General features: G+C 38.1%; 1 protein-coding gene and 1 pseudogene across 1 annotated transcript; one reads left to right on the top strand and one right to left on the bottom strand.

Annotated features, from left to right (window-relative positions):
- LOC104719602 lies at positions 1,123–4,763 on the bottom strand (annotated as a pseudogene).
- Positions 12,025–15,606, top strand: LOC104719601. Its single transcript, XM_010437549.2, has 5 exons — positions 12,025–12,210; positions 12,360–13,456; positions 14,350–14,769; positions 14,947–15,203; positions 15,287–15,606. Exons 1-5 carry the CDS (start codon positions 12,152–12,154, stop codon positions 15,545–15,547), a joined length of 2,094 nt encoding a protein of 697 aa, XP_010435851.1. The 5' UTR covers positions 12,025–12,151; the 3' UTR covers positions 15,548–15,606.

The following is a 15,636-nucleotide window of genomic DNA, read 5'->3' as shown; positions in this document are numbered from 1 at the left end:
CTAAATCCAATTTAATCTTGGCCAATTCTCACAGATATCACTAAAATGAGTTTTTTTGAAGAGAAATTATGAAAAGGAGAAGGGAAGAATTGAACCAACATGTGGATAATTCTAACGTTTTGCATGTGGCACCAGACGACCTTGGAACGTGGTCTTAACGTTTTGTGAACTATTTGTGTATGCTTAGCCTTGGAACGTGCATGCTTAGCGTTTGATGATTCTAGCCATTTGTAGCCTTGGAACGTGCATGCTTAGCGTTTGATTATTTGATAACGACATGTTTTGTTGCCTAACGCTAAATAGAGTTGGGATAAACAGAAACCTTTTACAAGTAAATATTACAAACCTCTCCTCCTTTGGCCACTCGTTCCGCCAAAGAAATATATCACGTTTTGTCCATCAAAATTGGGGTGGTAGTTAACCCTCACAGCAAAACGCACCATTTTCAATCGCCTCCATTGTCTTCTTCTTTTTCTTCCTTTTCCTTTTCTTCTTCTCACTGATTGAAGCTTTCTCTTTGTTGCAGGATTCATTCAAAGGTTTCAATTCCAATAGTTAGGACTGAAAGAAAAAATGCCCAAAGGCTAAATATGAAGAAGATTAGTTCCTTTCCTTGTATAGGTATTACAATGTGAGTGACACTAGGGTTTTCTCTGACACCTGTCAGGATTCAATGGATCCCATACATTCAATCCTATTTCTCAAAAGTCAAAACCATTTGACTGACTCCGTACCGATCACAACTCACAGTCTTCTTCTTTTGATCTGATCAATGATCATGCTTTGTTTTGGGTCAATTTTTTTTTTGGGTCTTCTTTTGCTGGTGGAGATGGCCGTTGAAGTTGAAGGCTTGATAGATCTGTTTTAAAATTATTATTTTAATTTTTTTTTATTTTACCTTTTTAGTATCACAATTATTTGTGTATTTGACTTATACCCGAACATGAACACAATGACAGTATTTGATTATTCGGTTAATTCTGTAGGCTACCTCTGTTTAAAAAAGTGGTGATTGTTGTTTTTTGGCCTTGTGTTGTTTACCTTATCGTTGAACTTGGTTTCAAGAAGAGAATATTTTCAGAGGAACAACAAATTGAAACGGTTATAACTGTGAGCCTAAGCTTCAGTTACAAGCACAAGTGGTTCTTCTAATCACTGTCCGAAATCTAATAGAGCAAGTCGCTAATATATGCACTGGAGCAGTTTCAGATCACTCTCTCTAGTACATAACAAAATGGTTAAAGGGACAAACACTAGAGTAGAAGTCAGTCATTCACCCCAAACTAACTTGTATATATTCTTACTAGCTGATGCCCATATTACATTGTTGCTTTGATTCCTAAGCATTTCTTCTTGCGCCGAAACATTCCCATCCTTCAAAAAACCATGGAGAGATTGTTATAGTTCAAGACTAGAAGTCATCAGTCTGTTATAAAGCAGTACAAGTGTTAAAAAAAGGCTTACTAGTTTAGAATATGCAGAAGCAAGAGACAAAAGTGTTGGGTACGTATCAAGAATAGCTATGGCGATTTCCTCTGTTACCTGCGGCACCTGCAACAAAAAGCATTGTAGAGAAGTTAAACTCCATACGTAAAAGATCCGAATAAAGCTTTAGCAAGACTCAAAATCAATACCTGCATAAGCTGAATAGCAAATACATCGCTGATTGTCATTCTATCAAGGTCTTGACACCTTTTGACAAAATCATCGAACAAAAGACACGAGGTCGGGACTTTGCTCTGGTCATCAATCACCCGGGACTTGTAGTATTGGTATATCGATTTAGTGAGATAACCATATTTTCTTAGCGTCTCACCCAACCCATTTGTCCTCACCACATCAAAGCCTTCAAGAATCTCCGTTGTGAAACAACTAAAGCACATAGATAAAAACAAATTTGGTTTCCAAACCTCAAAGAACCAAATCAGAAATCTTCTGTTAAAAAGATATAAACTTGCGCCGTTTTAATGCTTTCTGATGTTTTAGACTGGTTTGGATCCCCTTCAAGAATGTATATCAGCTTCTTGATTCCTGATCTCTGGCAATTCAAGAAGAAACAACCCTCAACGAAAGATGGAGCAAGTCAGACCTCTAGGAGTTGAGAGAGTACACTAGTACACACACAAACCTGAAGTCTAAGTTTTTGGTCCTTGTAGCGATTATCCATAATTGACGAGTGCAAATCATCAATGCTCTTCCTCTCAACAATAAAGTCCAGAACATATTCATCCTGTTGATACTTATGCCGAGCAATCCATATACAGTCCCCAATAGGTAATCGTCTAACCTACAGATGCAACAACGTAACACCCACTTTTCCAGTTAATGTCTGATAAGTTGGAACCTGTTGACATCTATCCAAGAAAAGCAAATGCAAACCTCAATCTTAATCTTGAATACAGAGCATATGTTATCAACTAGGGATCGTGATCTGTGAATAAGAAGCTTTGGGTTAGTGTTACCAACAACAACATAGGTAGGCTATTATCACAGTTTCATAACTAAACCATAAGAAAAAGCAAATAAATAAAAAAGCTAAGTAGAGTTCCACAAACCCCTTGGTGGCAAACTGTTCTCGATCATCGAGTATCATGATCACATCATATGCTTCCTCAAAAACTTCACCAAATCTAAGAGGTGGAAGGCGTGGAATAGTTGTTACTCCTTCGGTTCCATTTGATGCCAACTTTTTACACAGCACACAATAAAGAACAACCAATGCTGATTAGTACTACAGTTGCTGCTGCTGATCGTAAACATAGAGTTACATAATCTACTGAAGTCAGATAGTTACATACAGAAGATGAGCCGGCTTTCATGGGATGAGTCGAACCAGATGAACATGGATTTAAGGTGGATCCAACATTGCAAGAACGGAACTTCTTAGCACGAGATCGCTCAAGATCAACTTCACCTGTATTCGTAGCTAAGAATTCAACATACATCATTTAACAGACACAAGACTAAAGATATCATATCACATGCTTGCTAAAGACTCTTACATGGTTGTGCTTTAGAAGGTCCTGCTGGAATGGATGATTGTGCCCTGGATCTTGCATCGACATACGGCTGTTCTTCTCTCATGGTAAAAGAGTAGGTTGAATCTTGATTACGCGGTCTTTTTGCTTGCTGTGCAGGCTCCACTTCATCATCAGATAAGATTTCAACTGGATTAGATAATCGAGATCGCACGATACATTCATTTGCTGCATCATGGCCTTCAACTGTTAACATGTACCTACAAGAAAAAACAAGTCAAGTCATCCTTTGTCTCAAGGTAAGGCCTACTTCTTTATAAATAATACAAGTCAACTGTTTTAGCAATGAGTTTTTATTTTACTTTGCTGGATTGCTATATTTCACCACCAATCCCTTCTGTATAAGTGTTGTCATGCAGCTCCATCCGCTATACCACTCCCTCTTCGACTGTCCAATTCCTGCTTTTCCTTTTCCTTTCTCTGGTCTATCACCAAGAATGAAGGAATAAATTCAAGCAGCAGTGATTGGGTACAAAATTTAACAACATATCAGAGACTGGAACATAAATTGAATCATACACAATAGGAACTTGTGAGAGCCCACTGGCTTCAGTAGCGTCCATAAGCTCTTGTTTACGCATGAATTTTTTCCCGTTTGCAGTCTCTCTGGTAAAAGAAAAACATTAACGCCATAAACACAGTCCTGAAGAAGGGTTCACTGAGATGAAAGAAAGAACTACATTGCGAGGAAAATACACATGTAACTACTAAACCTGTGCAATGTTATCAGTAATGCATAAGACGCAGTATTAATTTGCGGCCTGTACGGTTTCTTTCCCTTGGCCTTTTCCCCTGAACAGAAATAAAAACATTACATTGATAGTTCAAGTGAACAAATGTGAGATAATAGATAGATACAGCAGTCACCATTACCAGCACGGTTTCCAGGTAAGTGTTCTTGCTCAGAACTTTCAACCCCAGTAACAAAATATCCTTGCATGAGCTTAACCATCAACTTGCCAAAGCCCCTACGCAAACAAATCCAGCCAACACATGAAAACAAAAACCAAACAATTTGGTGGAGATACAAAGCAAAGCAACCCAACACCTACAAGAATGAAAACATCTTGAAGCAACAAATACAGATTCTTTGATTCTTGAACAGTTTCAATCTTCTTAAAGAACCACTAATGTATGAGAGGTCAATAAAAATTGAACAAAGGCCACATCTTTTTCTCAACAGATTGTATCAGAATCATTACCCAACTCAATCAATACTTAAAAAGTCGGAGAATGTCGAACCAGAAACACAAAAAGGTCACATCTTTTCCTGAGAAATTGAACAAAGGTCACATCTTTAACCCGTAACCGAGCAAGAACAGCTAAAAAGCCCAGGAAATGTATGGAGGAAAAAAGAAAGCAAGAAACATACTTGATCTCTGACAAGTCTTTGAGGGTGTCAATTGAATCTTTAGCGTCACAGACATTTCTATACGCCCTAACAAATGTCCTCTCCAAGTGTTCTGACAAACCCTTAGGCCTAGCAGCGTCTTCTTCAACACATAATCAGCTAAACCTTTGTTCGCTTCACACCGTACCCTTCTCTCATCAACCATCACTACCCAACACTACAAAGAGTTTAGAATCTATCAAATTCTTTGGTGCATTATTACACTAAAAGAGGGAATTTTCTTGCAAAGGTTTGATCTTTGGTTTGCTACAGAAGTGTGTGATGAACGCTTTAGGCGTTCTGTTGTGAATTTTCAAAAATTGGGGGATTTGACAAACATCGATGTGACAAGTCAAGAGCCTCAGTCTGACACAGAGGCTTAAATAATCCAAGTTCCAAGAACTTCGATATAAAAGAATCTTGGTTTCAATTGAACTAAACCGGTTTTTGAAATCTCGATCCAACTCTTAACCCAGAATGGAAATCAAATTATAAATTAAGAATTAGACCCGTTTGATTAGTTTGATAAATGAAGTATTACGGAGAATTGGTGGTAGGAGTGTAGACAGGATTTCATCAGGCTTCCCACTTTTGGGCTTAGAATACTTTATCTCATTTAGTGTCTTTCACTAGTTTGAGGACTAGAGTTTTAGTGTGGAAAAACACATTTTTTTCAGCTCTGTTCATCCAGCTTTCAGTGGTTTTTTTGCTTTCTAAAAGTAGATCTACAAAAGGGAGAACAAAAGTTAGCGGTTTTTGGAGAAAGCGAGAATTAAATTCGGAATTGGTGCTATCATCCAGCCTCAGTCATGTCTTCCGCGATGGACAAAGCGCTTATGGCTATGTCACTCAAAGACGACGAAGATGTTCCGTTTGAAATGCCCGATCTTCCTGAATTCTCATCCTGCGAAAGAAACACAATCAGTCTCGTGGGTCGCACTCTGAACCCAGCTCATTAGCCAATGAATCATCTAATCAAAGATATGCCCAGGAAGTGGCAAAAGATTGGAAGAGTTAAAGGCACAGCTTTATCGAGAGAAAGATTTCAGTTTCTATTCAAGTACAAACATGAACTTCAAGAAGTTCTTGATAAAGGGGTACAGACTTACAATCAGTGGGCTTTGGTTATCGACAGGTGGTATGAATTTCCTCCCGACAACTATCTCCAATTTGTGCCTCTGTGGATTCAGATCTGGAAATTACCGATAAACTTTTACACCAAACAAGCGTTGACGGCTCTTGGGGAAATCATCGGTCAAGTCTTGGAGGTTGCTTTTGATCCCGACGAGCCTCAAGTCCAAGAATTTATAAGGGTCAAGGTAATGTTTGATGTATCTAGACCACTCCGAAGATCAAAGGCTGTTTCCATCAAGAATGGTGGTACCACTTCGGTTAATTTTGAATATGAAAGGATAGAGAAACGCTGCTTCGAGTGTCAGAGGCTCACTCATGAGAAGGACATGTGTCCTATTATCCTTTTACAACAACAAAAAATCGAAGATGCAAAAAAAGCGGGTGGTTCTATCGAAAAACCCAAACAAGCTCCAGTTTTAAAGCCTGACTCTTTGGTGTCCTATCAGAAGAACAAGTAGGGATTGATCCAAATTCTGGAAGACCGCGTATAGCACCAGAAGTTCTCGAAGGTATGAGGCAATATCTGAGGATAGGTAACGCTGACGAGCTTATGATTAAAAGGGAGCGTGTAAAGAAGACAGTTGGTGAAGTGGAAAAAGACCCGATTGCTAAAAAATCCGTTCTCCGTCTAGAACCTCCTCCAATCTTTCATCCTAAAGTGAACAAAGGGAAAGGGTTCGTCTTTGGTTTTGAAAGCTCAAGCTTCTCTCCGAGAGTTGTGATTCCTGCTCCTACAAGACAAGAAATAATAGTGCCTGATGCCATATTATATGGAGATAATCATGGTTCAATGGAAGCTTGTGTTTCAGAGTCAACGAGGTCAGGAGGTAGTTTCCTCACTCTGTCCCAACCTTTTCAAGTCAGTCCGACGGTTTATAGGCCTGGCTTTTTTGAGGATGGACCTTCCGGGACTGTCATGAAATTTCAAAAGGCAAGGAAGAGACCATCCAAAGCTACAAGGAAACTCAAGCCAAACGTTCCAGGCCAATTTGAAGCTGTTATTGATTTGAAGCAGGGTTCAAACATAGGGTTGAAAGAGAAAAGAAAAGCAGACATTGTGGGAACAAGCACTGCTAAATCAACAAAGCTTAATCCCAAAGAGGTGATCCCAAAGGGGGGGATTGCCTAAACTCCAATGAGCATAATGAGCTGGAATTGCCAAGGATTGGGACGGTCTCATGATTTGGTGATTCCTCGTCTCAAAGAAATGCGTAAAAAACATTTCCCAGAGATGCTGTTCTTGATGGAGACAATGAATAGAAGAGATGTATTAGTAGACCTGCAAGAATGGTTAGGATATGATAGAGTTTTTACAGTTGATCCCATTGGTAAATGTGGTGGAGTGGCTCTCTTTTGGAAGAACAGTATAAAACTGGACTTCAAGTTCTTTGACAAGAACCTTTTAGATGTACATGTGCAGTTTGGGGCACACAATTTCTTTGTTTCGTGCGTGTATGGTAATCCAAATAAGAGCAACAAAAGTGAAGTTTGGGAGAGAATATCAAGAATAGGTATTGGAAGAAGGGATCGCTGGTGCATTCTTGGAGACTTTAATGAAATATTACACAATGGAGAGAAGGTGGGTGGTCCAAGAAGGAGTGATTCTTCTTTCAAACCTTTTTCTGATATGTTAAAAACTTGTGATATGGTTGAGCTCCCAAGTCAAGGCAACAAGTTTACTTGGGCTGGAAAGAGAGGAGATTTGTGGATTCAAAGTCATTTGGACAGGGCTTTTGGGAACTGTGAATGGTTTATTCAATTTCCTGCCTCTAATCAAGCTTTACTGGATATGAGAGGATCGGATCATCGTCCAGTCTTGGTAAAATTGATGTCTTCCCAAAAAACGTATAAAGGGCATTTCCGGTTTGATAGTCGTCTTCTGCATAAACATGGTGTAAAGGAGGATATTGAAAATGCCTGGAACTCTCGAAAACAAGGGATAAATCTATCAGTGGCAGAAAGATTAAGAGAGTGTAGAAAATCTCTAAGTGGGTGGAAAAAAAGAAACAGTATGAATGCTATTGAAAAGATTCAGCAAACTAAGGTTGCCCTAGAGAAAGAACAGTCTGATCGTTGGCCAAATTTTCAAAAGATAAGAATTCTGAAGAGAGAATTATGTTTTGCCTACAAAGAAGAGGAGAAGTACTGGCAACAAAAAAGTAGACAACGGTGGTTAAGAAGCGGGGATAGAAATTCCAAGTTTTTTCATGCCTCAGTGAAAAATAACAGAGCTAGAAAAAGACTTGAAAAACTCAAAGACATCAATGGGAACTACCAGAAATCGGAGGCAGCCAAGGGTGAAGTGGCTTCGGCATATTTCTCAGAGCTTTTTAAATCCTCCAATCCAGCTCCCTTTCATGATTGGTTCTCAGGTTTTAGAGCAAAAGTTTCAGCTGTCATGAACAAAGCTTTGATTAGGAAAGTGACTACAAAGGAAATCAAAGAAGTTGTTTTCTCCATCAAAGCTACGAGTGCTCCAGGCCCTGATGGTATATCTGCTTTGTTCTTCCAACATTACTGGAGCACCGTTGGTCCCCAAGTAACCACTGAGATCCGGAAGTTTTTTGTTGAAGGTGTCCTACCTATAGACTGGAATTACACGCATTTGTGTCTGATCCCAAAGACCTATCACCCTACAGAGATGGCAAACTTCAGACCAATAAGTCTATGCTCGGTCATTTACAAGATCATTTCAAAGATCTTGGTAATACGACTGCAACCTATCCTGCCCGAGATTGTCTCTGAAACGCATTCAGCATTTGTTTCTGACAGGTTGATCACTGACAACATTCTAGTAGCCCATGAATTAGTTCACAGCTTGAGGGTTCACCCAGTCATATCTAGTGAATTCATGGCTATAAAATCAGATATGTCAAAAGCGTATGATCGGGTTGAATGGAGTTATTTGAGGTCCTTGCTGGTGGCATTGGGTTTTCATGTGGTTTGGATAGAGTGGGTGATGAGATGTGTTTCTACAGTTACTTACTCTGTTTTAATTAACGATCAAGCGTATGGCATGATAAATCCACAAAGAGGGTTGAGGCAAGGAGACCCCTTATCCCCGTTTCTGTTTGTGATGTGCACCGAAGGTTTAACATTTTTGTTGAATAAAGCACAAGAGGAAGGCAAGATAGAAAGAATCTCCTTTTCTGAGAATGGTCCATCGGTCAATCATTTGTTGTTTGCAGACGACAGTTTGTTTTTGTGCAAAGCTTCTTTGGAGCAAGCAGAAATGATCCAACAAATCCTAACCAGATATGGAAATGCAACAGGTCAGATCATAAATCTTTCAAAGTCTTCAATTACTTTTGGTGCAAAAGTGGTTGGTCCTATCAAAACTTTGATTCAACAAAGGATGGAGATTTTCAATGAGGGAGGTGCTAGTGTTTATTTAGGCCTTCCAAAATGCTTCAGTGGATCAAAAGTTGATATGCTTAATTATCTGAAGGATAGAGTTAAAGGGAAGATGTCATGTTAGTACTCACGACATTTATCTCAGGGTGGCAAAGAAATGCTTCTGAAATCGGTTGCCCTTGCAATGCATGTGTTTGCAATATCTTGTTTCAAACTACCGGTAACAACTTGTGATAATCTGTCAAGTGTCATGTCTGACTTTTGGTAGAGTTCAAATGAGCATTCAAGGAAAACACATTGGGTGAGCTGGGAAAAATTTTGTCTCCCAAAACAGAATGGTGGGCTTGGTTTCAAAGATATAAAAACCTTTAATCAAGCTCTCTTGGCCAAACAAGCTTGGAGACTTATCCAATTCGAAGAGTGTCTCCTGTCCAAAATCCTGAAGAGCAGGTATTACCCAAATGCTAATTTCATGGAGGTTAGTTTGTCGTCAAGACCATCTTTTGGTTGGCGTAGTATCTTGTTCGGAAGGGAGTTATTACAAGGAGGTTTGGAAAAAAAGGTTGGAGATGGTGAATCAATGTTTGTCTGGACTGAACCGTGGATCAATGACAATGGTATGCGAGCTCCTTCGAGGAAAAACATCCTGTTTAATGTTGGCTTGAAAGTTAAAGACTTGATAGATCCAATCTCAGGAGATTGGGATCCTGATATTTTGGAGGAGCATTTCTTTCCCCAGGATGTAATCAGAATTAAAAACTTCAAGCCTATCAGAGAGCACAAGGATTACCAGGTTTAGAAATATAACAAAAGTGGAGAGTATACGGTAAAATCGGGTTATTGGTTTGCAGCTCAATCCTCTAAATCTCAAGTGAGGATGGAGTCAGAAACTCAGCCATCCCTAAATTTCCTAAAAGCAGAGATATGGAGCATTCAAACTGATCCTAAAATAAAGATCTTCTTATGGAAAGCTTTAAGCGGTGCTCTACCGGTTGCGAGTGCTCTTAGTAAAAGGGGAATGGTAGGCGATGAGAGGTGCCAAGTGTGTGGGGAAGAAGGAGAGACTATCAACCACATTCTATTCACTTGTCCTTATGCTAGACAGGTATGGGCTTTATCTGAATATCCTTCTCCTGAGGATGGTTTTCATGCTGGATCAATTTTTTCAAATGTGTATCACTTATTACACAACCGGAAAAATTCTGACTGGCCTGCGGTTGTAAGAAACAGTTTTCCTTGGATAGTTTGGCGAATTTGGAAGAATAGAAATTCTCTCTGCTTTGAAGGAAATTTGTTTTCACTGATGGCTTCAAAGGAAAAAATATATGAAGATGTTGATGAATGGTTTCAGGCTCAAGAGGTGGAAACCGATTCAGGAGCTCGATCGGGTAATAACCACTTCATTCAAAGCTCTGCTGATCGTGAGGGATTGGTTCTTTCAGGCCACTGGTCGCTTCCTCCTGAGAGTTGGCTAAAATGTAATGTGGGTTTCTCTTGGTCTAAGAGGAATGCTATGGCTGGTGGAGCTTGGGTGGTTAGAAATGATAGAGGTGAGGTTTTGTTACACAGCAGGAGATGTTTCTCTAACCTCAGAAACAAGGAGGAAGGGGTCCTAAAAGTTACGCTATGGGCGATGGAAAGTATGTTTAGTCACAGACTATCAAATGTAGTTTTCGCCATTCAAGATAAAACCATAGTTGGAGTGTTGAATAGGCCAAAAGCGTGGCCTTCTTTCAAATTTCAAGCAATGGAATTATTGAAGGTTCTAAGGTGTATTAGTGGTTGGGCTGTGGAGTTTGAAGCAGAAAAAGACAATAGAGGAGCTGGTTTCATTGCTCAAAGTGTTACCCGAGAATTAAGAGTACAATCATATGTTGCAGTCTCTTATCCTCTCTGGATGATGACAGTTTTTGAGGAGGAAACTTTGTCCTCTTTTGGCTAAGATGGATCTTGGAGATCGGTTTTTTGGGGCAAAACTTTTGTAGAGTAGGGTATAGAAAGAAATGGTTGTAGTTTTCGCCTTCTTTCTACTGATCTGTATATCAAGAGTTTTTGTTAGCTCAATCTTGTATATTACTCTCTTTGCCTTGGACATTCGATATATAATATAAACAAAATCAGTTGACCAAAAAAAAAGATTAGTTTAATAAATCCAAAACCGGTTCAAAGATGTTAAAATTGTTGACTTTGACTTGGTTAAACTGAGTTGATTTGCTTGGTTTAGTAAACCGGAGCACAACTAAACCCAACATCTCAAACACCACTATTATACTGTATTTAATAATAGAGCACCAGTGAAGAAGATCCGTTCAATATCGGAATCAACCCTATTGACCGGCATTGACCATAGTGGTGCACATGAGTTTAAAAGGCTAACCGAAGCCTAGAATATTGTTCTCTTCACACTCAACCTAAGAAAATACCTCAACAAACTCACATCAAGGTTATTTATAAACCAAGGCTACCTCTTTTTTCTATCAAATCAGAAAATATATTCCGCCGACTAGGTTTCACGGCGAGAGGTGGCTCACGGCGAGATCATCTTGACGTAATAACATGAATGAGTCCTAAGTTTCATCATTTAATAGTATAGATATACAAAAGGGTCGCAACAAATACCAAAAAAGTCAAACGTGTGATTCATATACTATAATTCTTTTTTGAATCATAAAATAAAAATCTGAGTTACGACAAATTTTAAAGTAAAATTTTATGAAAAGAAAAAAAGAGAGTGTAATGTTAGTGATAGATGGGTATGTGGCATCCAATAACAGAGTGGAGAAATCCATGGTTCAATTCAAAGCAACCATAAGATTAGCTCAAAGAACACCACACTTTAGATTTTGTATTTTGTATTTTAATTTGACAGTTACAAGTCGCTCACTTGTTCCTTTCCCTTCAATTTCTCAATCTGTTGTTAGTTCTCACTTCAAAATCTATTACTATTATTCATGCATCATCAACATCGTCATCATCATCATCCTTTCGATATTCACAAACGTTTCTTTTGGTTTCTTTAGGTAAAAAGTCTCTTTATCTGCAAATTTACACTTTCTTCTGCATGAGTAAACTAGATAAATTAGTCTCCCCATTGAAAAAAACAAACAAAATTTTCACCGACATAACAACGACTTGTCATCAAAACACTAATCCATTTTTATGTCTTCTTCTTCTCTTAGGAAAATTCTCATCAATTCCATTTTTACGTTTCAGAAATTTGATCTCACATCATATCATGCTCGTTTCGTTCTCTCTTTCCTCCTCAATCTACTTCATCTTCTTCTTCTCCTCCAGGTACTTTATTTTAATTTTCCATTTTTATGATACTTTTTTTTTTCTTCAATTAAATTATGTCTTTACGCGTTAATAAAATAAAATACGCGTAAATATAAAAAAAAAGTTTTTTTTTTTTTTTTTACTTTTCTTTAAATATATAAACACAGTAGTGTTCGAAGAGGTCCAATTGTTGAAACCGACACATCAAAGACTCGATTTTTTTCCCAACAAGTGAAGATGGTGATCGAATTAGAAAATTCTGGAATCGATGAAGAAGAAGAAGAAGAGATTAGTGGATCGCCGAAACTGGTTTTTAAATTCGCGTTTCAGACGGAAACGTTCGAGAGGTTGAGTAGAGAAGGTTACAGATCGTTAACTGATGATTCCGGTGTGGAGAGGGAGAGCGAGGAAAGTGTTTTTTGTTCTTCTTCTTCTTCTTCCTCTTCTCCGGTGATTTTTACGGCGGCGGCCAGAATATACGAGCCAGCGTCGGCGAAAAATCTCACTTTTGTTTTGGAAAACCCAAAGGCGGCGACTTTTAGGGTTGAAGACTGTTTGAAAGAGAGATCACAAACAGAGGATCACTCTGTTTTTCACGGCGAGGAGAGAATAGAAACAGAGGATTACTCTGATTTTCACGGCGAGAAGAAAAAATCCTCCGTTTTTGACGGCGAGGGGAGTGTAAAAACAGAAGATTACATTATTTTTCACGGCGAGAAGAAAAAACCCTCTGTTTTTCACGGCGAGGAGAATAGGAAAACAGAGGATTGCTCTGTTTCATCCGTCGAGGATAAAAAGATCAGATTTTTAACAGAGGATGACTTTTTGGAATCGGATTCTGATTTTGTTGATTCGAGTCAGACATTCACAAGCAACGAAGAAGATGGGTTTTTATCAGATTCAGACTTTCCGGAGGAAGAGCAAAACCGTAAAAAAGACAATTCTGGTTCTGGTTCAGAGGAAGAAGATGAAGATACAGATGGGTTTGAGAGTTTATGGGAGCATCAAGATTTGATTGAGCAACTTAAGATGGAGATGAAGAAAGTCAAAGCAATAGGTGGGCTTCCGACAATTCGTGAAGATGAAGAAGATGATGATGATGAATGTCCTAAGATCATGGAAGGTTTAAAGCCATGGAGGATCGAAGAAGAGAAGAAGTTTACACACGTTGATACCATTGGTGAAGTTCATAAGTTCCATAGAAGTTACAGAGAACGAATGCGAAAACTCGATATCTTGAGTTTTCAAAAGTCTTATACTCTCGGTTAGTTCTCTCTTAATTCACTCTTTACTTTTTTTAATTAGTTTTGGTCAAATAACTTAGCCTTTATTGTTTTTTTTTTTTTAATTTTCAACCATAGCAAATTTTTTAATTTTGTAGTGTTTTATAAGTTAGAAAAGAAAAGGTCCCACGAAATCTACACATAATAGGGTTTAGAGAATTTGATTTTTTTTTTCTTTCTAATTAGCGTTTTTGAAGTGAACATTACACCAAACCTAAAAGCTGACCATTAGTATATTTAATTGTCTTTATGAGTTTCTTACTAGTTTTGTTTTGTAGTAAATGTTTTCTTGGATGATGTGTGTTTAGATTTTTAAAATTAGTTCATGAAGAATATGGAATAAATTTGTTAGGGAACAGTGACGAATAAAATCATCTAATGTCAGAGAAGAAATTAGAAAGTTTTTAGTCATTTTTTAATTTGTTCACACTCATTTTATCAAACCAGACTAGTGCGTCATACTCGAATATCAAAGTTTTTTTGTTTTCTCTGTTTTTTAAAGACAATGCACACACATGCATATCTTTAGTGGCCTATCTCACCAAATGGGTTTAGTTTTTTGAGGTTAGCTTCAATGTTAGCTTTTATGTTTCTTCTTTATTGCATTGCTCTCTTATGGCACTCCTTTACCTAATTTTTCCCACTCTACCACTAACTTAGTTTGCTAGTGCCAACCTACCTTTCTCATAGTATTAATTTACTCCCAACTTATTATTTTTATCATTATTTAATTTAACTCTAAAAATAACAAATGAAAAGTATACAATATACGATGAAGTTTTGTTTGATTATCTTCTATTGTACAATTTTCTTGAGTTGATACGGTTTAAACTAACATTTTTTGTGTATTGTTTTGGTCATATTGTTCTTGAAGGGCTTCTTCAATCAAAGATCCCTCAACAAGCAACCTCGGCCGTTGGATCCTCTCCTTCCCAGTCGTCTTTTTCATCGGTTTTCTCGGTTAACATTCGGTTATGGAAACCAAAGAAATCTGAAACTGAACCAATGGTTCAATTCATAAAAGATATTCAGGGGGAATTAGAGAACGTATACGTTGGTCACATGTGTTTGTCATGGGAAATACTTCACTGGCAATATGAAAAGGCCATTGAATTACTAGAATCTGATGTGTACGGATCTCGTCGGTACAACGAAGTCGCTGGAGAGTTTCAACAGTTTCAGGTTTTACTCCATAGATTTCTTGAAAACGAGCCCTTTGAAGAGCCTAGAGTGCAACATTACATCAAGAGACGTTGTGGTCTTCGTAATCTCCTTCAGGTCCCGGTTATTCGAGGTAAGAACCCTTAAACCGAATCATACTAAATCCTTAATCCGATTCAGGAGTTGCTAACTGATTCTTGAAATATTGCCTCTTATTTACGTTATCAAATAACTTCTTGATTATATATGTACTTTGCTTGGTTTAGAGATGTATGTGACTGATGAGAAGAACATTTGATTGTGTTAACAGAAGATGGAAACAAGGACAAAAAGAATGGAAGAAGAAGAGATTACGAGGAAAATGAAGACGGTGCGATTAAAAGCGATCAATTAGTGGAAATCATGGAGGAAACAATTCGATTGTTCTGGCGATATGTACGGTGTGATAAGCTTTCTAGCTCGATTCATGATCAGAAATCGCAGACCAAATCACAGATAGAACCGGATCATGAAGAAGACTCGGAAGATCTAGAGATGTTTGCCGAGGTTAAATCACAACTTCAAAATGTAAGTGTTTTTTTTTTTCCCTCATAAAACAAAGTTTAAGAACCGGTTGTTATGGTTTGTGTGATTGATGTGGTTGGTTGCAGAAGGAGAAAAGGTTGAAAGATGTGTTGAAGAGTGAGAGATGTATTATAAGAAGATTCCAAAAGCACAAGGAAGAAGATTCAGCAGAAGATCATGTGCTTTACTTCTTCTCACAAGTGGACATGAAACTTGTGACAAGGGTCTTGAATATGTCCAAATTGACTAGGGATCATTTGGTTTGGTGTCGTAATAAGTTGACCAAGATTAACTTTGTGAATAGAAGGTTACATTTAGATCCCTCCTTTTGCCTCTTCCCTTGTTGACATATTGACAAATTTGTACATTGGAGTAATAATAATATACAAATTTTGGCCTTATGTAATTGTAAGTAAAACTCATACAGTGTCTCAAA

This window comes from Camelina sativa, chromosome 10, assembly GCF_000633955.1.
Source record: "Camelina sativa cultivar DH55 chromosome 10, Cs, whole genome shotgun sequence".
Lineage (NCBI taxonomy): Eukaryota > Viridiplantae > Streptophyta > Magnoliopsida > Brassicales > Brassicaceae > Camelina > Camelina sativa.
This window is presented reverse-complemented; position numbering and strand designations above follow the sequence as displayed.